This window comes from Vanacampus margaritifer, chromosome 9, assembly GCF_051991255.1.
Source record: "Vanacampus margaritifer isolate UIUO_Vmar chromosome 9, RoL_Vmar_1.0, whole genome shotgun sequence".
NCBI classification, from domain to species: Eukaryota; Metazoa; Chordata; class Actinopteri; order Syngnathiformes; family Syngnathidae; genus Vanacampus; species Vanacampus margaritifer.
This window is the reverse complement of record NC_135440.1, coordinates 14,536,417-14,557,447: the sequence shown is the minus strand read 5'-3', so window position 1 is coordinate 14,557,447 and position 21,031 is coordinate 14,536,417. Positions and strand designations below refer to the sequence as shown.

The window sequence follows — 21,031 nt, the reverse complement described above, 5'->3', positions numbered from 1 at the left end:
TACGATTACAAGGTTATTGGGATTAGCTGAAATTATACTTGAATCTCATTTCCTGTGATTTGGAATAGAGATGTAAAATTCACAAATGTTTATTACGAAAGTCTTTCATTCACAAAATGCACTACTATAATGTGAAAATCCTTTTCTATTCTGCTATTTTTAGCCTGCATCTTCAAACTTTGATGGATTGCTATCCTAAGTCTAAAGTGCTCATTAATGTGATATTCTAACACATTTGTAGGCAAAGTGTAGGTTAGCTAACATTGTATTTTCATATAAGTAGTGATGGTATTTTTATTTTTTTTTCACTTGATGGCAAATGAATATTGTATTCATGTTGAAGATATTTATTTTACTGTAGTGTACACTATAGAGTACTCTTTTTTTTTTAAAGAGTTTAAATAGCTAGCTAGGTAGTTTAGCTATATTAGTTTAGCTATCTTAGATAGATAGATAGATAGATAGATAGATAGATAGATCGCATTGAGGAAATTCAATTGAAGATAGAAGAAACGTATTGTAATGCATTATAAGGCCTTTTCCTTCTTGCGTATCTTTTACAATAATATTTAGAAAAATTAAATTCAACTTTCTTTCCATATTTGTATTTTTTAACTTAAAAAAAAAAAAAACATACATTGTAGCTATTGTTATAAAATAAGTCTGATACGACTTAGTACATTCTATGTTGTCATAAATACTTTTCTTTGGTCTTCGTTGTTGTTTTACTTCCTTATTGACAATTCCGAGCTTACACAAGTCAAAATGGCAGTCTTACTCCTCTTGTCCATTGAAAAGCATTGGACTTGGGATCGTTGTAATTTGATTTGTGGTAATTATTTTGATTATAAAATGTGATGAAATGTTGTTTTACTACTATAACAATCCACCTGGTTTGTATGTTAGTCACAGGCAAAGGAATACGCTGTTTGTTTTCACCTTGTAAAGGAAGCGTTTGCATTGCATTACATTGCGGAAATATAAGAAATGCCCGCTTGTTCGGAATTGTCAATAGAGAAGCATGTCATGTCCATTTATAGTAAAGCCAGTAACAGCTAAGTCAGAAGTCAAATATGTCTCTTCTGGAAAAAGAACAAAGTGCCAGAGGGGCATGATACTTTAGTATATATGACATCCTCAATAAGTACATAAAAATCACATCACAGAAACATTATGTAATGCCTTCAAAACTTGCCACTGCGGTTCTTTTTCTTACCTGTTAAAGATGATGAGCATGAAAACTATTGTAGCCCAGTTTGATTCATCTTACAATAATTACGTAATCAGAATGTATGGAATGGCCATCATCGTCATAATCTTAACAAAATGAAGAAACTGTTCAGCTGGATATGATGCCACAAGTTATGAAGTTATTGTTTATTAGTTTTATTCCATTTTTTTTTGAAGATTCATTTTCATTTTCCACAGTTTTATGATCAAGAACGCAGTTCAGAATATTGTGAACTATTCCCACGGTTGCAGTTGATCGCCGTAGACCTCAGCACTGTGGACAAGGTCAGCGGGGGCAGCCGGCCGTCTGCATTGGGTCCATGGTGGTCCTAAAAAGAGCATCTTGAGCTCAAGCAGTCGGGGTCAACATGCAAATATTAACCCCTGAGTGAAAGCGGCGGATCAATGTTCTCATGTCACTCATGAATGTGTTGGCCGGCACACCACAATGTTTTCATATTTAATGACATTCACACTAAACAATGGAGGAGGCAGCCCTCGAGTGTCCTCTCAGTCTCATTACAAGTGCACTGGGAATGACAGAGAGATTAAACCTGTGACTGTGAGTATAACACTACAAAACTAGTAGAACCAGCTCATGTTTGCATCCAGGCAAACTCAAAAATCTTCTTTATCCGGCACAGTCCTGGCAGATAAAGTTGAGTTGCTGCGTCTCAGACAAGCCCACCCAATGCTGCCCCCCTGTGGTCACCATGGCACCAGTTACTCCACATTCATATACATGCTCTGGTGGTCCTTGTCCAGGTGCCCAGTTCTGGTAACAGTCAGCGGATGAACCGCTCCAAAACCAAAGGTCAAAGGTGCAAGTGTAGCGCAAACCAAGCCAAATATGGGATGATGTGGCATTCTGTGCCATCTGCGCCACTTGATCCTGAGTGCTTTGCCCAGTGATGAAGACGAGGTCCAAGTAGTGCTGTCTGCAGTAACTCAAGGCTTCCATCCAAGTCATGTTTTCACGTATTAATATCAGGTTTCCTGTTTGAGGAGAGGAGAAAGGGCAAAAGGTCAGTAAGGAAATCAACTCACATTTTTTTCACATTACTTGTTCATTTGTATGGAAATATTTTTTTCTTAGTAATTTTTAGTTTCAGTTTTTTCAAATTATTTTGTTTTGTGGATTTCCCCCTCTGTTTTTCTAATTAATTCACCCCCTGTTTTTTTCTGATTTTTTTTTTTTTTACCATTTTGTTTCTGTAATATTTTTTAATGACAGAAAAATATATATTATTCGAAAACACAGAAAAAATCCTGAAAAACAGAAGAAAAAATAATCCATAAAACACACACTAATATATACAAAAAAAGAAATACAAATTAGTCAGAAGATCAGGTGAATGCAAGTGAATCCATAGATTTCTGTGCCACCGTTTGTATCTTTTTTCTACCAATAGTTTACAGAGCTGCAATACTTCCTCTGTCCACTAGAGAGCAGCATAACTAATAACACGATTATCTTTCTTTCTTTCAACTCATAAAGTCTCTGTTTATATGTATTTTTAAAAATGAACGGGTAATTAATTGTAATAAAATATGTTGGAAAAACTTCTAATCCTTCTATAGATTAGTGTTTAAAAAAATAATGTCCCTGGGATGTTGACCATATGTATTTTTTATTTTATTTTTACACTAAGTGTACCTGAAGTCAAAGGAGGACTACTTCCAGCGGGTGTTACAGTGGATGACTGTGTTGTGTTCCGTGTCCCCGCCTGCGTCGTAGCAGCAGAGACACCACCTGTAGGCGTGGGTTGAGTAGTTGTAGAGAAATGTGACCTTTTTACGATGTTTTCATTGCATTGCAGTTGCACTGCATATAGTTCTCATTTCACACATGACACCTGGTATTTTTGTTTTGTGGCTTGCTGATGACACATACTGTACCTGTATTTGATTGTTGGGTAGAAGTAGCTGCTGTGGAATTAAATGGAACCACTCCTGAAGTTGAGTTGTTTGGAGGTGTTGTGACAGTCGTTGGCAGTGTCTCATTTGTGCTTGTCTGAGTGGTTGCTGGAACTTTGCTGGCTGTTCCAAAAGATAACACAATAGCAATTTATATATACATAATATGTGTTTTTATAGATTAAATGAATATCTACGTCTTTATTTCTTTTACTTTTAATGGCTGCTATCAAACCAAGCTTGGCCTCCAGAACACCTCAACAGGGTCGGCCGTCTGCATGTACCAACATATTGATGCTTCAATTCTATTGACTGCATATGAATGAAGATATTTTTCAGAAGGCCAACATTTCTATTTTAAAAATATGAAATGTGAATGAATACTTGGGTAAATAGAACGACTCCACTGGATGTAGGAGACGTGTAGTGAATGTACACAAGTACAAACAAAGGTGCTGTGTGTTACCATAAATATTTTGACTGATGAAACATTTAACCCCAGCGCGCATGGCTGCCATTTTCAAGAGTTTAGATTTGTGTTTGCCAACCTACAGAGGGCCAAGGCACATATTGACATTATTAGAAACATCTCACAGCACACAACCAAACAAAAAGTATACAGTGCAGTCTTGCGTCCTAACTGCATGATTTGACATATAGCAATTAGCACAACTAGTTACCGAAACTGATGGGATTCAGTATCTCCAACAAGGCACGGATTTTCACTATTTGTTGCCAGGCTAGGTCCCGATCCTCCACAAATAGTAGGAGGTTCACTGTACACCGCAAAATCGCCAGAAAAGTGTTTATGTAACCACAATAATGAGTGTAAATCTGACACTTTTCAAAGTGTTACTTTTTTCAACCTTAACCAGTGTTACTCCAACACTGTATTGTGTTAAAATTGAAATGTCAGTCAGAAATTTGGAATGCATTTGGAAAGGAAATTTACTCTGACAGTGTAACTTTTTACCTAACAGTGTTAAAATTGCACTGCTTAATGCATATTAGACCGAATACTGGAAATTTAACACTGACCGATTTGCTGCTCAATTTACTCACACATTTACTTACTCAATGTGAAATTCTAGCCACTGGAGACATTACAGTGGTTGCTAATCATTAGTTTAGACAATAATGTTGTCATTTTCAATTTCATTGAGGCTCCAAAAAGAGTGTTGTTATGTAAACCACCAGCCCGTATGACACAATTGTTTTCAGTTGCAACAGTTTCTACTGTTCGGGGACATATTTCAATGGTAGCAAGGTATTAGGCCTACTATAAAATAGCCTATTGTATTTGTATTAGCATGCGCTTTTATGAGGGATTTGCAATTTTTATTAATTTATACATAATATCATTGGGAGTTGTTTTCTCATGTGCTGTCTTCTGTATGAATATTCATAAATCCCTATAGTTTTCAGTAAATGGCCACTTTGAATTTTAAAAAAGCGACTAGTTCGATTTGAATTGTTCACGTTTTCTCCTTTATTGGAAACTTCTTTAGATTAGTAAACTTGTATAACTTCTATAATTTTAATAGGATTAAAATTTGAATACAAGTTACTATACGTCCCCACAGCTGTTGCTCTTGACGACAAATGAGTGAACTTACAGCCTTGACAGACAAAGGTGCGTTGGCTGCTACATTTCAGATTATTCCACTGGCCGTCATCTTTGAATATAGCAGCAACACAATCCCGATCTTCGCGATAGTTTGGTTGCTGCGGTTTCCAGTAGCGGAACGATGACTCGCTCCCGTCGGACCACCTCCATGAATCTCGAAAGAGGCCGATCCACACATTTTGAGCTGCCGACACATTCTGGACTTCCTTGTTCTCTGCTGCTGAGCCGACACTGACCAGATCCAAAGATAAATCCCGGCAGTGCTTTTGGGCGTCCCTCCATGATTTAGTGTTGGCAACAAAAATGTAGTCACTTGGAGCATCGCTGTTGCCTGCCAGATTTTTGCAAAGCATGATTTGTGACATTGGTCCAACAATGACTGCAATTTTAGGATTATATAGTTCTAAGTTTGTACTCACCATGACAAACAAAGCTCCTTTGGGTTTCACACTCACTTTCAAACCATTCTCCCTGTGGGTCCATAGCTGCGCATGAATCCTGACCCAATCCCTGTGGATTTCCTTTCTTCCAGTTCAAGAAATTGACTTTTTGATGAGGCCGGGCCCAATGCCACTTTGATACATTTCCCAGCTCCAGTCCTATCCAAGATCTGACCGTGTTATTTGGAACAGAGGCAATCAGATCCTTCATATCCGTCATGTTGTTGATAGCAGCAAGATCCGTGTGCATCCGTCTGCAGTAGTCCTTCGCGTCTTCATAGTTCCTCTGGAGCGAGATGTAGTGGAAGTTGGAAAACGACAATTTAAAGGAGCAGAATTCTGTGGAATGACAGCTAATTTGTTAGGTTACCGAAAGAAATTCTTGTGTGGTAAATAATATAGTGTATATATGCCTACACACACATTATATCAAAAATAATATTAAAAAAAAAAAGTTACAAACCTGAAATTAGCAGTAGATAAAGGGTTGTTGTTTTCATAATGAAGGATGTGTTTTCAAAAAGAAAAACTACAATGATACGAGGATGAGGCAGCAGCAGCAACGGCGCCACATTTGCAATAAGAATGCCACTTTTCTTGTTGAGAGACTCCTCTTTAGAAACGTCTCTTGCCAAAGCAGTTTTTCTCGTTTATCTCTCTTTCGAACATGGCTTCATTGTTGACGTTGGCACGCAATCGGCAGGAATTCTGATGACCAATTCATAAAAATGTTCAACATTAGTGGGATTAGATCACACGGTGCCACTGCCGATCGGATGATTGCTCAGGCTTGTAAATGGATGTTATGCACTGTCATTTTGACTCTAAGTGCTGATTGCCATCTGTTTTTGGTTGCTGATGTGGAAGTGTACTCAAAACTATGACTTCTGCCTCTCAGACATTCAGATATTGTCTCGTTTTTAATACTCATGCTTCACTCTTGAACAGCTACTTCCATTTTATCTCTTTGAATGCCTCTCAATCGGAAGCTCATTCTTTTCTTTTGCATATTTACCTCCTCCTATCACTGTGAAAGCTCAAGTCAAGAAGTCAGTGACTCAGTAAATGTGGAAGTTTCACATTTCTTTTTTTTACTAATTTCAACTCCAAAATGTAAATTTTATTAAAGACACCTTGGGAACTATTTCATATTTCCAAATCCCTCAATTTTCTCAATAAATGACCAATATGGTGATAGTTTACGTCGTCGTTTTCACACATATTTCTCCACCGATTCAAACCATCCCTATATGTAATTTTTTCTATTCAATATTTTGACTGTTCAATTCCCCAGCATTTCAGCGCACATGCAACTCTACACTGTAATCCCCCCCTCCAGCCATATAGTGTAATTTAAGTGCATAATACGTTTTCACACATAAATACATGTTTTCTATTGTTAGCGTATGTTCAAGGGCTCAAAGGTAAATAATTCTTTGAGGAGAGTTGTTTAGACAAAAAGGTAAAAATTTAAATAGTTCGTGAACTTGATTTAATGTGCTAAATTTAAAAGTAGAAGCCGGATCTTATAGCCACAAAGCCATATTAATGCGCCGCACATATAGTGCCAGAAAGTTACATTTGTTTTAGAACATTACATGGCCTTTAGTGGAGTAAATCAATACTTTTATAAGCACTCTACCATCCTGCAAGTTTTATATATAAAAAAAGGATATGGTATTGAGGAAATATGAACAAAGATGGTGCCTTGGCCTTGGCGGAAGAACACACCAGATCCGTTTTTTTTCTTCTTCAATTTTAGCTTTGTTGATTAAACAAAAATCGGTGTATGCAAGGAACTTAGCGCATCATGTTGAATTTTCAACAAAGATTCTTCTGTTAACGTTAACGGCTTTTTAATTTTTTTAATTTTATTTTTTTTTAAATAATCATAATCTCCCTCGTGATGGTCTACTTTTAATTAATACAGTAACCCCCCCGCATCTTCCGTCCCTCCCATCCTGTACGGCGCTGTCACGTGACCGCGCTACTGGGTGGTCCCAGGAGACATTTTGGCTCGAGTGGAGCTGGCACTGAGCCACCATGGCCAGTAAACAACAACAGCAGCGTCAAGTTGAAGGCAACTGGCTTTGAGCGACGGCCTCGCTGTCTGCTGTCGCTTCTCGGCAAGCACGATCAAGACACAGACGTGTGCTTTCCAACAATGCGTCGATTGTGTGTTGGTGAGTTTTCCCCCCACGACCTGCAAGCGAATACATTCGTTGCCATTATCTCGCTCGCTCGACCACCACCATGTAGTTAGCGGTAGGCTAATGCTAGCCAAGCTAGCTAGGTTAGCCTTAATCGTTGCGACGATTCGCTAAGTGGATTAAATTGCGACGCACACGCGGATTTGAAGCGGTTCTTATTGCCAATCAAGCTGTTTCGTGGGAATGTGTGTGTTAAACGAATAGTTTTTTAGTCATCTGAGTCACGTAAAATCCGAACCAGGTATGCGGCTAATGTTAGCTGGCTAATTTTACTAGCCAAGGATCGAGCTTCCAATCGATGTACTGGACGTACTGTTGACTTCATGTTGGCTCAAGAGATACACGGACGAATCCGCCTTATGTGTTTAAGACGTTTATTTGATTATAGTTGAGTTTCACAGAAATGGAGAGCGCCTTACAACGTTTATGTATTAGTTGGTGCATATGGTGAGCAGTATATCTAGCAAACGTGTTAACATTCCCAAACTTGTGACATTGCCCGCTATGAAACACTAAACACATGCGGTTAACAGGCTGCTCTAATATGCATTGTTGTGTACAATGATCACCTTTAACAGCTTCTTAGTTTTGCAATGGGGAAATTCAAAATGATGCAGGACATAATTATTTATTTTTTTAAGAAGACAATGTTTGATTACAACAACAGCTCTTATTTTATTTCATTAAATCGTATTGGATCTCAATTTAACATGCAAGTGGTGGCAATGACGTTCCAGTACTAATTGCTACTCATATCTATTATCACCCTCAGACTGATATCCATCTGACGGGACATCATCCTGTGTTATTCAAGCAATGTCTTCCCAGCAACCGAACAGCTCAGCACCCAACAGTCCCACGAATGTCATTGGTTCTCCGTTCTCTATTAACTCTCTTGGATTTGGACCCATCAGCCACAGCCAGGTGAATTACAATTAAAAGCAAAACATGCAAGGGCAATCTGGTCGGAATATACTTTTCATTTATGCATTTTATCATCAATCAAAGCCTATTAGGGCAGTTTTTATATACCGACCGGTACGTGTCATTTTATGTACCGCATGAATTTAAATGTAGTGTTTTGGGGTTGTATCACACAGCCATTATACAATAGGGTTTTTTAAAGTACAGTAATCATAATGCCCTTGCTTGTGAGAAAGGAGAGCCATGGTTTCGCTTTTCGGCACTTTTCAGCTTTGTATCGAATGCAGGGAGGACAGTATAACACACTTAAAGACCACCTCTCACTCACATACAATGCAAAAAGTATATGATTTTTCTTATAATTTATTCTTTTTTTCTTTTCTTTTTTTGGTGTGTTCAAATATGTTAATGAGTTAAAATAATGTGTTTTAATAAGTGTGTGAGAGATAGGGACCTTGCTGGCCCTCAAATAGTGAAAATCCTTGTATAATTAAGATTCACTGATTGTCACACCCACCTAAGTGGGGCGAAATTTGTTCTTTACATTTGACCCCTCCCCTGACGGAGCGGTGAGCAGCAGCAGCAGCCACGCCCGGGAATCATATGGTGATCTAACCCCCCAATTCCAATCCTTAATGCTGAGTGTCAGGCAGGGCGGTAATGGGTCCAATTAAAAAAAAGAATGAAAAAGTTTTTGGTATGACCCGGCCAGGGATTGAACCCACGGCCTCCCGTTCTCAGGGTGGACGTCGCTGCTGGCCGTTAGAGGCCATGGGATGGAAGTCAATGTTACCTTTGATCACGGGATTGGGATGGGACAGGATAAAAACTTCAGAAATATTCATGCCAATGTGTGTGTGTGTGTGTGTGTGTGTGTGTGTGTGTGTGTGTGTTTTTTTTTATGTAGTTGTTCTATTATGTAGTTGATCTCCATAATGGGTGTAGGAGTCATTCTGAAAGGTAGCATGACGAGACAGGAGTCGTTTTCACCGGGGTGCAACAGGACAGAATTATTATTATTATTATTTTCACAATAGTCCGGGACTGGGATAGGGTGACATTTTTTTTTATGTGTGAGTGGGATTGGATGGGAGTGAAAATTGACTCCCTTGTTACCCTCTACCGGCCATTATAATTTCACAGATTTTTTTAACCCCCCAAAAATAAATAAAATAAAAACTATGTATAGATAGAAAAAGTAGGGATATACCACCAACAACACATTTTTTTAAATTTTTGTGTGTGAAAAATGGGTGTTGTCCCCACAAAATAAATATTAGTAAATGATAGAAAAAAAATACAAATATTATTTTAATAACAAATCTGTGAATAGGTGAATCTGTGGGTGCCAAACCACAAGTATTGGACTTGATGTTTTTCAAGCATGTGAGAGTTTTTTCAAGGCGTTTCAAACATATTTTTTTATGGAGGCCACTAGGGATGGGCGAGTACTGATACTGGGCCTTTTTTTTCAAGACATTGGTATTCGCAACTGTGTCTTGTGACCATTTTTACTATCAGGAACTAGAAATCAGTATTGGATTAATAGAAAATTAGCATTAGTTTCATGTAATTTGAAGGATAAATGCTATATTGAGATATTTAGGTCTTTATTTCAAATTAGTTGTCATTCTTTTTGAGGGTAGAGTGGTGGTTTTAGGTATCAAAAGTACTTGTATCGGTGACTACTGACTACTAGTTGAGTACTGGTATTGGTCTAAAAAAAAGAAGTGCTATCAATCATCCTTAAGGCCACACACTTCCTTTTTAATTTTTTGGGGGGAGAGGATCTTGAGCTGAAAACTTTTGTAAACTGGAGAACTCATCACCACTGATGTTACTGAAACTCCTTTCTGTGCGCATTTCTGTAAGGTCGCAATCCCTCACATGTCAATTGTGTGTGCGATTCACGTGTGTCCAGCTCTCTGCTTCAGGTGCCATGTCAGGGATGCATTCAATCAGCAGCTCTGAGGACATCAAGCCTCCGTTCGGCCTGAGGCCCATGTCCGCGCACAGCCCGGGAATCATGTTGTCTCAGAAGCGCCTGTGCGTCATTTGCGGAGACCGCTCGTCCGGTGAGTGAACCAACCGCACCGTTCTCTCCATTTGAAACCACTGTAAATATTTATTTGGGCTTATCTCTTCATTTCTCATCACGCCTGTTCTATTTATTTTATTTTTTTTGGTGCGCTAGGCAAGCACTACGGTGTGTACAGCTGCGAGGGCTGCAAAGGATTTTTCAAGAGGACGGTCCGCAAAGACTTGAGCTACACGTGCAGGGACAACAAGGAGTGCCTGGTGGACAAACGCCAGCGCAACCGCTGCCAGTACTGCCGCTACCAGAAGTGCCTGGCCATGGGCATGAAGAGGGAAGGTATGCGGGAATTCATTTAGCAAAACATGTCTCTCAAAGTCCAAAACCAAACCATAAAAACAAACTTAAGCAAAAGTAGTTGAACGGTGTTAGGACTTAAAATAGTTTAGAAATGTTTTCAGAAATATGGTAGAGACTGATGCAGCGGGTTGGGTTTATATATCTAACCCGTGTCTTCCCTTCGTTTTCCCAATTCTACCCTTTCTCCATCTTTCAATAGTGGTAAGGTGGATAAAAGAAGATGGAAAAGATGAGGGTCGGATGAGTATGGCATCAATATTTTAAAGCTAATTTTTGTACTGTAATGTGTCTTGGATTTGGTGTTGTCTTATTCAACGTGTAGAGCTTAAATGATGCTTACAGCTACCAAGCATGATATTCAGGATGGCTAAACAGCCACTCATTATATCTGAGTATGTACATGTAGCTAGAACTAAAGAAGTCACTTAAAGGAACAGCTCAAAATCAACAGTAAAGAAAATATTTCCAGTATTTTGTAGCTTGGGTTAACTATTCACATTTATGATGACGAAACAGAACAGAACGAAACATTCTGTTCTCAAGTTGACCACATATTGGTGTCAATTATTATGGCTGCAAGCATCCAAATGATTGATCAGCGATTGATCTGTGCTGCTTTTTGTATTTGCCATTTTCACAATGTCCCCCTGCAGCTGCTTCTCCCATCGGAGCAAACGCAGTCACATGCAATTCCTTCCTTGATATGTTGGTCGACTTTCACTTTGTTTTCGTTTCCCTTAAATGTCTCCCGTAAGAAATTCCATTCATTCCCGACTCAGTTCAGGGATGAAACCAAAATGAAGTAACTAGGCTACGTTCACACTGCAGGCAAATACGACCAGATACGATCTTTTTGCCCAAATGCGACCTTTTTTATGTTAGTCTGAACGGCTCAATTCAGATTTTTTTTTCATATCCAACCTGGTTCACTTTCATATGTGGTCCTAGATCGGATACATATCCGAATTTTTGCGATGCGACCCGAGTCTGAACGGCCAGGTCGCATATATCCGACCTCCACGTCATCAAAAGCCCGACAGTATGGGGGGGCATTAAGCTTGATTGATGCTTGACACATCCGCGAGGTCCACACGGCTCCGGAGACGTACGTGAATCGGCAAAGTTGTTCAGAGTAACAGTCGTGGCTTTATATTTGACTTTAATTGAATCCCACTTGAAACCTGACGTAGCCTATAAAGATGACATTTGTGGTGGTGATATTAATAATTTAGCCACGCAGACGGCTCATTTATTACGCGCGGCAATGATGTAATGTCATCGTTAGGAGAAATCTCTGTGAGAATAGTTCCGCCTCATTTTCACAAAATATTCATTCTACCTCCTCCTGCATCACTCCTCTGTAGATATGAGATGGTAAAAATATGAGCCCCGACGACGGACTTATAAAATCCGTGACCCTGACATGCTGGACCATACGTATTTACTTCCGCAAACACAGCGTTGAGTAACGTTGTATCTTTTTCTACGTATACGGGTCACTTTGGGGACGCATTACGTCCACACAGCAGACAGACTGAGGTCGCAATTAATAGGTAATGTGAACGCTTACTCCAAAAAAAAAAAAAATCTGATTTCACCCAAAAATCTGATTTGGGCATTAAGACCTGCATTGTGAACGTAGCCTAACTCTTTAAAGATTTTTGTAGAAGAAATAGGAAGGTGTTAACAGAGCAATACCGGCCACTTGGTTGTGATTCGTTGGTATTGTTGGAATTACATGTTCTTTTTCTCAAATTGTATTGAGCATTTTGTCACTGTTCTGTGAAAAACACTTATGCCCATTTAAAACATAGCTGCGTTTCCACCGCAGGACGTTCGGGTATGGGGGAGGGGGCAGGGACTTTCACAGGAACCGTCCCCTCAGCCGGCCCGCTTGTGGCTGTGTCTCCACTGCGGAGTGCGACCCATTTCGCAACGTCATGAGTTTCGATTGACATGTAAACACCGCGCGACCGTTTCTGTGACGTCACACACAAGCACGACGCCACAAAAATCAGAACGAGGAAAGAGAAAAACTTGTGGCGGTTGCCGTTTTTTAATTTTTTTTTACGACTTAGCATGGATGGATGGTTCGAGTGAGAGGAGACGGCGTCTAGATGAAGGATTTGAAAAGACCAACAGTAGAGTGGATCGAAAATAGGAAAAGGATTATTAAGAGAATTGTTTTGGTGGAAGAGACTTGACGGTCAGATACGAAAGCACAATCGGGAAGTTCATCGGGCCGACGGAGCACCTACCCCCGAGTAGGACCTCCGCTCGTCCCCGTAAGTTCCTGTAAACGTGGCCCGGTTTGGAAGGCTCCTGCAGTGGAGACGCGCACATACGGGGCTGGCACCGTAAATGTACCTCGAAGTCCCTGCGGTGGAAACGCGAGTCAGTCAGTTCTATTCAGCTTTTTAGTGCAAATACATTTTCATTGAATCTTTTTAAAAACAGCTTGTTTTTAAACTCTTATTGAGTTGTAATTTTCATTGAACGTGCAATACCTTTTAATTGAATAATATTTAAGTACTTTTTCTCCCTTTATTTAAAAATGCAGCGCTAACTGTCTATAATACTTGATTCTTGTTTTTATGCGCAGATGAACCCAATGAAGTGGCTAATTTTGTGTTACCCTTCCTAAAAATTCCGTTAAAAGTATGCGTAAAAAATTCGTCATTCTGTATTAAAAATTTGTTGCACCTCTCCCATTATGGATGTCTCCTATCCAAATGTAAAGACGAGCAACAAGTGTCATCTATGAATCCTCTTTCCCGCCTGATGTGATTGCAGCGGTCCAGGAGGAGCGCCAGAGGAACCGCGAGCGGGAAGGCGAGCTGGAGTTCAGCATGGGCATTAACGAGGAGATGCCGGTGGAGAAGATCTTGGAGGCGGAGACTGCGGTGGAGCTGAAGACCGAGCTGCACTCTGACGGAGGCTCCGCGGGCAACTCGGTGAGTGCACGCAAACATCTGGGAAAACTGGTGTTTTCAACTAACATTGGTCCAAGCTACTAGTAACTTCGCAATCTGCTCCGTGACTTTGGTCGAACTTGATCCCGAAACTAATTCGCAGCGTTGTGCGTTTCAGCCCCATGACGCGGTCACCAACATCTGCCAGACCGCAGACAAGCAGCTGTTCGCCCTGGTGGAATGGGCCAAGAGGATCCCTCACTTTTGTGAGCTGCCCCTCGATGACCAGGTCATCCTCCTGCGCGCAGGTAACCTCATCCACAAGTAGACTTGAACGGCGAATCGAAAGGGGTTCACGCCCATCATCCTCATGTAACACCAAACCGGTGTTGGCAGGTTGGAACGAGCTCCTCATCGCCTCCTTCTCCCACCGCTCCATTGGCCTGAAAGACGGCGTTCTACTCACTTCGGAGCTGCAGCGTGACGGCGCTCACAGTGCAGGAGTTGGAGCCATCTTTGACAGGTTCGCTCGCCGGCCGGATACAATTTTGTCAGTTAGCTCCAAGGTCCTCAATAGTTCTTGTCACGTTTGTTTGAATTCAGGGAGAGTGTGCAGAGTGCAGAGGTTGGCGCCATATTTGACAGGTAACAAAGATTTATTTTCATATCTTCGTGTGGAAAAACAAAAACCCTGACCGCATTGCACATATTGAGAGCTTTTTTTTTTTCTTCAAATGTTGTCCTTTAGGGTTCTCACCGAGCTGGTCAACAAGATGAGAGATATGCAAATGGACAAGACGGAGCTGGGCTGCCTTCGCGCCATCGTCCTCTTCAACCCAGGTTAGCTTGCTCGTGACGCGCTCTCATGACATTAATGCGTAAAAAATGGCACAGCGTACCTTCAAGATTTTCAAAATAAAATACATAAATCAACAGTCCTGCTTTTTACACCAAAAATTTTATTCTATATTATTATGTTTTTTTGTAATAGTATGTTTTTGTATAATTTATACTGCCCAGAAAAAAAACATTACATGCAAAACAGCTGTATATGGGTGTGTGTGTGTGTGTATATATATAATTTATTTTTTTTAGCAGTAAAAAGTTAATATTTTGACCAGAATTAATGTGATAACTTCATTATATTTCATGCACAATTAATGCCTTTTAAAAATAAAATTTTCCACTCACCGGTTTTCTGGGTCAGTAAACTGAGCCATGATTGGCCGTTACCTGTTTCCTCAGGACAGGTGATGTCATCTTCAGTCGACAGCAGGTGGCAAAATTATTTTTTAATGGTATTCCTTGTACATGAAAACTAATGAAGTTATCACATTAATTTCAGACAAAATATCTTCTTACCGTTGAAAATGGCTGAATGAGTCAAGTATCCCTTTAATGTTAGGGATAGGCAGGGGTGTCAAACTCATTTTAATTCAGGGGCCAATCCCACCCAAATTTGATCTCAGGTGGGTCGGACCAGTTTGTTCATGGCCTAATAAGCTATGAATAACAGGTCAAATTTTTTTTCTTGTTTTTGGAAAATATTCCCATTTATTTTTGCAAACCTTTTGCTTCAAACCCTGAGTAAAAGCTACATTTCAGAATATGATTTAAGTGGTCATCGGTGCGCCCTGTGGTTTGTGTTCTGTCCTCATGGGCCAGATTGGACCTCCTGATGGGCTGGTTTTGGCCCGAGGGCCATATTTTGGACAACCATTTCAAAGCATCCGTATCAGGTGTCCTCTTGTGGGCGTTTAAGGAACTAGAAATGAGATGAATAGAAAATTAATAATTAATTTCATGCAATTTGAAGTGAAAAAGCTTTGTTTAAAATTTCTTTTGCACTGAATTTGTTGTTGCGCCGCAGATGCTAAAGGTCTGTCCAACACGGGCGAAGTGGAGGTGCTCCGAGAGAAGGTCTACGCATCGCTGGAGGCTTACTGCAAACATAAGTACCCCGAGCAGCAGGGCAGGTAGACGCACGTCCTTTTTTGGTCTGGTTTCAAAACAAAGGGTCAGCAGGCACTTGACCAGCATGCGTTTTGTGTGCGCGCGCGCGTCAGGTTCGCCAAGCTGCTCCTTCGCCTGCCGGCCCTGCGCTCCATCGGCCTGAAGTGCTTGGAGCACCTGTTCTTCTTCAAGCTGATCGGCGACACGCCCATTGACACTTTCCTCATGGAGATGCTTGAAGCTCCTCATCAGCTGGCCTAGATGGAGCGTGCAGACTGGAGTGGCACTTTAACTTGGAAACATTTGTCCGCTTGTCTCACTGCTATCTGGGTTCCACTTCCTGTTTGTTTGTTTTAGTGCTGCACACATTTTGCTCTTTTTAGACCAAACAGGCCGGCTGGTGCTACATGTCGAAAGAAGTATTTGATTTTTTCTTCCCCTCATCACAGGCTATATACCATTTTATATGAGCTTTGTACACGCTGCTTAAGTGGATCTATTTTTAAACGGGAGCACGCGTCGAAGACCTAGTCTTCTTTTTAATCCTTTCTAGTCAACTTGGATCTATTCCACAAGATGAAATCTTAGCAGAGACACAAAATGTCCGCCCTCCATTTAGACTTGTTTACGACTTTGCCCTTTTCTGAGGCCAATCACTTGACTTTCTAAAAGCTGCCAGCTGACCGCTGGGAGCCTTTTCATATTTGGTGCTATTTCCGAGAAAATGCGACTATTGGTTTGAAAACCCCACACCTAAGAGGATATGCAAACATGAGCTTTGTTTATTGTTTTAAATAAAATGTAGCAATATAAAATGTTAAGTGCTTTCTGCCTTTCACTCATTCAGGGTTTTACCAAGTAAATCATGTCTGGTGGAAAGGGAATATTCCATTTTGTAATTTATACAATTCTGAGGTACTGTGCAAAAGTAAATGTTCAGGGAAAATGTGTGTTAATTTGAATTTTGATCAGGAGATGCAAATTATATCATTCTTAACCCATGCCCTTTTTATTTTCAAGTTTTCAGATAGCAGAACATGTGTTGGGTTGCACTGGATTTGCTGACAAGTGTTTCAGCTTTTTATTTTGATCCTTTTATGCTCCATTGTATTACCTTCCATCCTTCTTTCCTTGCTAGGTAGCTGTTCTGTCCATTGTACTGTCTCTGCAGTTTATTCAAAGCAAAATGGTCACATTAGGTCCAGAGCACCTCAAGTTATTGATCAACTTGACCTCCATGTGCTCCTCGACGCATGGATTGTGTGGACTAAAAAAAATAAAAATGAACATGACTTCAGTTTGTGACTCCTTGTTGTGTGTCCTTTCCTAAAAACAAGACAAATCTGACAGAAGTTTTCACAAGCGTTTTATTTGAAATGGTGACAATGTTGCAAGGCTGCATGTGAAGAAGCCTTGCTTGTGTCTTGTGTGTAGTTGACTAGTGCAATGTCATCAAAGCAGTCAAGTGTCCAGAGCACACGACCAGAATTCATTTTAAACAGTCACTTGCAAAACTGACTCATTTCAAAGCTTTAAATTACATATATAATACTGCTTTTACTCTATGATACACTATTCTACAAATGGAGCAAAAAGACATTTTGCATCACTGACTTTACACATCTGTCTGCTTAGTTAAAAAAAAAAATGCCATAAGGAGGAAGTTAGATGCTACACTTGCAATCTAAGGTGCTGAACAGAGATGACTAAAATCTACTGCTGGTGTTTTCTTCATTGTGATCAATTCTCAATGGCTTTGCTCCCGTTCTAAATGGCAAACTGGGACTTGCAAATGTTGGAGGATGTTCTGGATTTATAGCACAGAAGATAAACTGGCTTACATTTGTTTATTAAAAATACCTTCCTTTTTCACATCACTTTAGAAATATAAGTTAAATGGTGATTTTCACATTCATTTGAAAGCGGAGTGCTTGTAACAGATTCTCCAGTGCTGCCAGTCGAAGGAGATGTCTGTTTTTCACTTTACAGTTCACATGAACTGACACGTAAGGCGACGGGGAAAAGTTGTCCTAATAAATACAACGTGGCTTCACTATGAATCGATCGAACGCCGTTTCCAGCTGATGCTCAGTCCTCATCGGATTGGACGTCCCTGAAAATCTCTCTTGAATAAATAAGCGTCTTAGAAAGGCACTGAAATGTGCAAGCTGGGACAACAGTCTATTTGACTCCCTCAATCTGCTTGATTTAATCGGGCATGATGTGCTACTGCTTATCTTTTTGTGAAATGTTTCACATTCTATTGATCGCCAGAGGCTCGCCTTCTGGACACGAAAGTAGCACAGTAGTAAATGTTGACATCTTTGGAACACGCAGAGGTGCTAAAGAGATCAAGCGCTGCAGGAGTGCAGGAGGGATCTGCTGCCTTAAGCCAAGCTCAGAGGTCACAATCTGCGTCATCAAACAAGTCGTCCATGTTGGGACAGCGCGTCCTCGAATCCTGTTCACACCTGCACGTCGGAAGCGCCGGACAAGCCCAGGACGTTGGCCTCCTCCGATGTCAAACCGCTCTTCAGAGTCCTCCTCACTTCACAAAGCAGAAAACAAAGCGGGCGTTATCAGATGTTGCAAATTGAAAAATGACTTGAAATTGGTTCATTTCGATTTCTTAACTCTTCAACATATTTTTTTATTTCTAAATGTAATACCATTATAGGATTGTTTTAATTATAGTTATCTTTGAGAATCACTAATATAGCAAAACAATAACCAAAGTATGTACGTGTAGCAACCCAAGTTTGCGTGAACTTCAGAACCGACTCACGTGATTTGCGATTGACTCTGGAGCGCCGCCTCTCACGAGGTTGCGTCCTGGGCCCCGCCGGCCCCTGAGTGGCCGAGCGTACGATTCGCTCCATGATCTCATCAGCGGTGTCGTCCGTGCAGGCGATGGCGTCGTCGTTGGCGATGCACCACGGCGGCACGTGCGCTGCAAACACAAAAGCTGATGAGGATGACAGACGGGGATGACGTTTGGAGGAACAAGCTTGGCTAGAACAGGGGTCTGCAACCTGCGGCTCTCGAGCCACATTTGGCTCCCAGTGGATTGCTAAAAAAATTGGTAGAATTTTTTTTTACATATGTATTTGTATTTTTTAGATAAAATTTACTTCAAATTAATTAATAATTTAGATACAAAAAGAATAATTAAATATTACTTATTATATTAAGTTGTCAGAAAAATACCTATGAAGCTTTTAAAAAAATACCTAAAAATGTCCAAAAAGGATGAGAAAAAGCAGAAATTTCCCATCAAATTTCTATGAAATTGCCAAAAATGTCAGAGAATTGAAATAAAAAGCATAAAAGCAAATGTTCAAAAAGGTAACCTAAAATGTGTATAAACATAAGAAAGGCAGAAAATTACCATCTAATATTTTTGGAATTGCCAAACATGTCAGAAAAAATATAAAATATAAAAGAAATCGTCCAACAGCAAACACTATAAAATGTCCAAAACGGGGAAAAAAAATCCCCAGTTTTTTGTTGTTGACATTTTATGGTTAAAAAAAAAGTCCCAAAAATAGCCGAGAATGTCAGAAATTTGCTGGCAAATTAAGACAGAAAAAATAAAGCCATAAAATACCTAAAATAGGAAGAGAGGCAGAAAATGTCCATAAAATTGGCAACATTTTTAGAAATGTATGAAAATGAATTTTTAAGTTGTCAGAAAAAGATTTAAGTTTTTAAAAAAAATTATTAAAAAGGTCCAAAAAGTGATCATACGAGGATGAGGAAAAAGCAGAAATTTACCATAAAATGTCCATTAAATTTCCAAAAATGTCAGAGAATTGAAAAAAAAAAGCAGAAAAGAAAATGTTTAAAAAGGTAACAAAAGAAAGGGAGAAAATTGCCTTTTTTGCCCAATTTTTTGTTAGATATTTAGTGGTTAAAAAAAAATCCCCAAAATTCCCAGGAATATCAGAAATTTGCTGGCAAATAAAGACAGAAGAAAAAGAGCCATAAAATGCCCAAAATAGTAAGAGGAGAGGCATAAAATGACCATAATATGTCCATAAAATTGCCAAAGTATGAAAAATTACAAACAAAAAAAATCCACAAACTGAAGACGAAAGGTAGAAAAAAATTAATGTCAAAGGATGTTGCATTTTTTTGTTACGTTCAATTAGCTCTTTCATCTTCCAATGCTTTGCGGCTCCAGACACATTTGTGGTTATTTTTTTGGGCCTAAAATAGCTCTTTTGACAGGAAAGCTTGCTGAGCCCTGGTCTATAAAAACCGCGGGGCGCTGAAAGGCGGCCCGCCAGGCTTCCTGTTCTGTTATCGTATGTAATATAGTCACCTCTGGTGCCGCCGGCGCGGGTGCGAGTGCGGAGGCCCGGCACCGTGGACGTCTCGCCGTCTCCGCTTTGCACGCCGCCCTTGAGCACGGCCTTCATGTTCTCGTGCTCGGCGGCGTCCTCGGCGTACTGGATGCCCTGAGGCTGCCTCTCGGGCGTGTCGGGATAAGCGCCGCCAAATTTACCACTCTGCAGGGAAAGGGGCGAACAAGGTGAGAATCGACGGATCAATGCTGCCGCGCTTTGGTCAGACCGCTTATGACACAGCACTTTTCGGGCTTGATGAGTCAACAATTTCTTATATTGACAGTCAGCACTCTACAATAACTTCATTAATAACAAACTATAAACACGCTTACCAAAAAAATGCTTATTATATTATTCAATTTCCCTCGAAGCGTTAGTGTCAACACTGCAAAACCAACAAGTATTTCCTTTAACTGCATGACTACTGCATGTGCGTGCACTTGCTGTCAATCAAGTTCAAGTCTTGAATGTTAGTCACTGCAAAAGGTTTCTCATGTGGCCGATAGCAGGCAAATAAAGCAGCAGCGACCCTACCTCGCTGTCACCTTCGCCGTCACTCTACAGACATGAGAGAAGGGAGGGAGGGAGCGGTCAAACACAGTGAGTGGAAGCGTTTAATCCAAACGGAGAGTTACGAGAGAGAGTTTTGATTTTCTCTGGCTGTTAAAAGCAGTATGAGAATATACTGGGATGGCGAGGTTTGACTCGTAACTCATTTGCTCCCCAAAACCTATAAATACGTTGCATTTTAAATGTTTTAAGTTTCCCAAAGACGTATTTATACGTTTTTTATGCTCAAGCACACAGAAGGCTTTGATGCAGCCTCTAAACTGCAAAGAACGGTTGAAGAAATGGTAGTTAATACACAAACAGCCAGCAGGTGGCAGCAGAGCAAAAGAGATCAACTAGGGCATGTTGGAAAAAAAGCGCTTTTACTCACATTTCTAAATAGATTTGTGAATAATGATGAAAATTAGCTATATTCTAATGCTAATTGCTGTAAAACGGAAAAAGATAGAAATATACTTTTTTTCTTGATGAAAAAAGAGACTAATCTTACTTTTGGCAGGTTCC

At 40.1% G+C, this 21,031-nt stretch overlaps 3 protein-coding genes across 8 annotated transcripts in view; 1 reads left to right on the top strand and 2 right to left on the bottom strand.

Moving 5' to 3' along the window:
* Positions 1 to 1,348: 1,348 nt before the first annotated feature.
* LOC144057219 (macrophage mannose receptor 1-like) lies at positions 1,349 to 5,832 on the bottom strand. 2 transcript variants are annotated; one of them, XM_077574517.1, is made up of 6 exons: positions 5,678 to 5,832; positions 5,194 to 5,500; positions 4,764 to 5,105; positions 3,130 to 3,270; positions 2,888 to 2,983; positions 1,349 to 2,226 (listed from the first exon to the last, which is right to left on the bottom strand). In XM_077574517.1, exons 2-6 carry the CDS (start codon positions 5,462 to 5,464, stop codon positions 1,862 to 1,864), a joined length of 1,215 nt encoding a protein of 404 aa, XP_077430643.1. In that variant the 5' UTR covers positions 5,465 to 5,500; positions 5,678 to 5,832; the 3' UTR covers positions 1,349 to 1,861. The 2 variants fall into 2 exon arrangements, with proteins under 2 accessions (XP_077430643.1, XP_077430642.1); XM_077574516.1 differs by having other exon boundaries at positions 5,194 to 5,553; positions 5,678 to 5,811.
* A 1,358-nt stretch (positions 5,833 to 7,190) lies between these two features.
* LOC144057614 (retinoic acid receptor RXR-beta-A-like) lies at positions 7,191 to 16,905 on the top strand. 4 transcript variants are annotated; one of them, XM_077575403.1, is made up of 12 exons: positions 7,191 to 7,397; positions 8,197 to 8,348; positions 10,270 to 10,423; positions 10,543 to 10,722; positions 10,943 to 10,978; positions 13,537 to 13,697; positions 13,834 to 13,963; positions 14,052 to 14,178; positions 14,259 to 14,300; positions 14,404 to 14,495; positions 15,526 to 15,631; positions 15,722 to 16,905. In XM_077575403.1, exons 2-12 carry the CDS (start codon positions 8,241 to 8,243, stop codon positions 15,867 to 15,869), a joined length of 1,284 nt encoding a protein of 427 aa, XP_077431529.1. In that variant the 5' UTR covers positions 7,191 to 7,397; positions 8,197 to 8,240; the 3' UTR covers positions 15,870 to 16,905. The 4 variants fall into 4 exon arrangements, with proteins under 4 accessions (XP_077431529.1, XP_077431527.1, XP_077431530.1 ...); XM_077575401.1 differs by having other exon boundaries at positions 10,943 to 10,987; XM_077575402.1 differs by lacking the exon at positions 7,191 to 7,397 and adding an exon at positions 7,535 to 7,665 and having other exon boundaries at positions 10,943 to 10,987.
* A 52-nt stretch (positions 16,906 to 16,957) lies between these two features.
* The window catches only part of fhod3b (formin homology 2 domain containing 3b), a 98,160-nt gene continuing 94,086 nt past the window's right edge, over positions 16,958 to 21,031 (bottom strand). For both annotated transcript variants that reach the window (XM_077575221.1, XM_077575222.1), the window contains 3 exons: positions 19,933 to 20,119; positions 18,394 to 18,558; positions 16,958 to 18,156 (listed from right to left, as the gene is read on the bottom strand). In XM_077575221.1, coding sequence (XP_077431347.1) covers positions 18,074 to 18,156; positions 18,394 to 18,558; positions 19,933 to 20,119 — 435 coding nt within the window. In that variant the 3' untranslated portion in view covers positions 16,958 to 18,073. The remainder of the gene's footprint in view (positions 18,157 to 18,393; positions 18,559 to 19,932; positions 20,120 to 21,031) is intronic.

What these genes read in the sequence shown, in the direction of transcription:
- LOC144057219 (XM_077574516.1), bottom strand. Translation starts at nt 5,714, where the DNA reads ATGAAAACAACAACCCTTTATCTACTGCTAATTTCAG. An exon ending in CACCTTTGTCTGTCAAGGCT is followed by an intron (nt 3,271 to 4,763) that starts GTAAGTTCACTC and finishes CTTTTGGAACAG; the next exon opens with CCAGCAAAGTTCCAGCAACC. An exon ending in TAGTCCTCCTTTGACTTCAG is followed by an intron (nt 2,227 to 2,887) that starts GTACACTTAGTG and finishes CTCCTCAAACAG; the next exon opens with GAAACCTGATATTAATACGT.
- LOC144057614 (XM_077575401.1), top strand. Translation starts at nt 8,241, where the DNA reads ATGTCTTCCCAGCAACCGAACAGCTCAGCACCCAACAGTCCCACGAAT. An exon ending in CATGGGCATGAAGAGGGAAG is followed by an intron (nt 10,723 to 10,942) that starts GTATGCGGGAAT and finishes ATCTTTCAATAG; the next exon opens with TGGTAAGGTGGATAAAAGAA. An exon ending in GAGGCTCCGCGGGCAACTCG is followed by an intron (nt 13,698 to 13,833) that starts GTGAGTGCACGC and finishes TGTGCGTTTCAG; the next exon opens with CCCCATGACGCGGTCACCAA.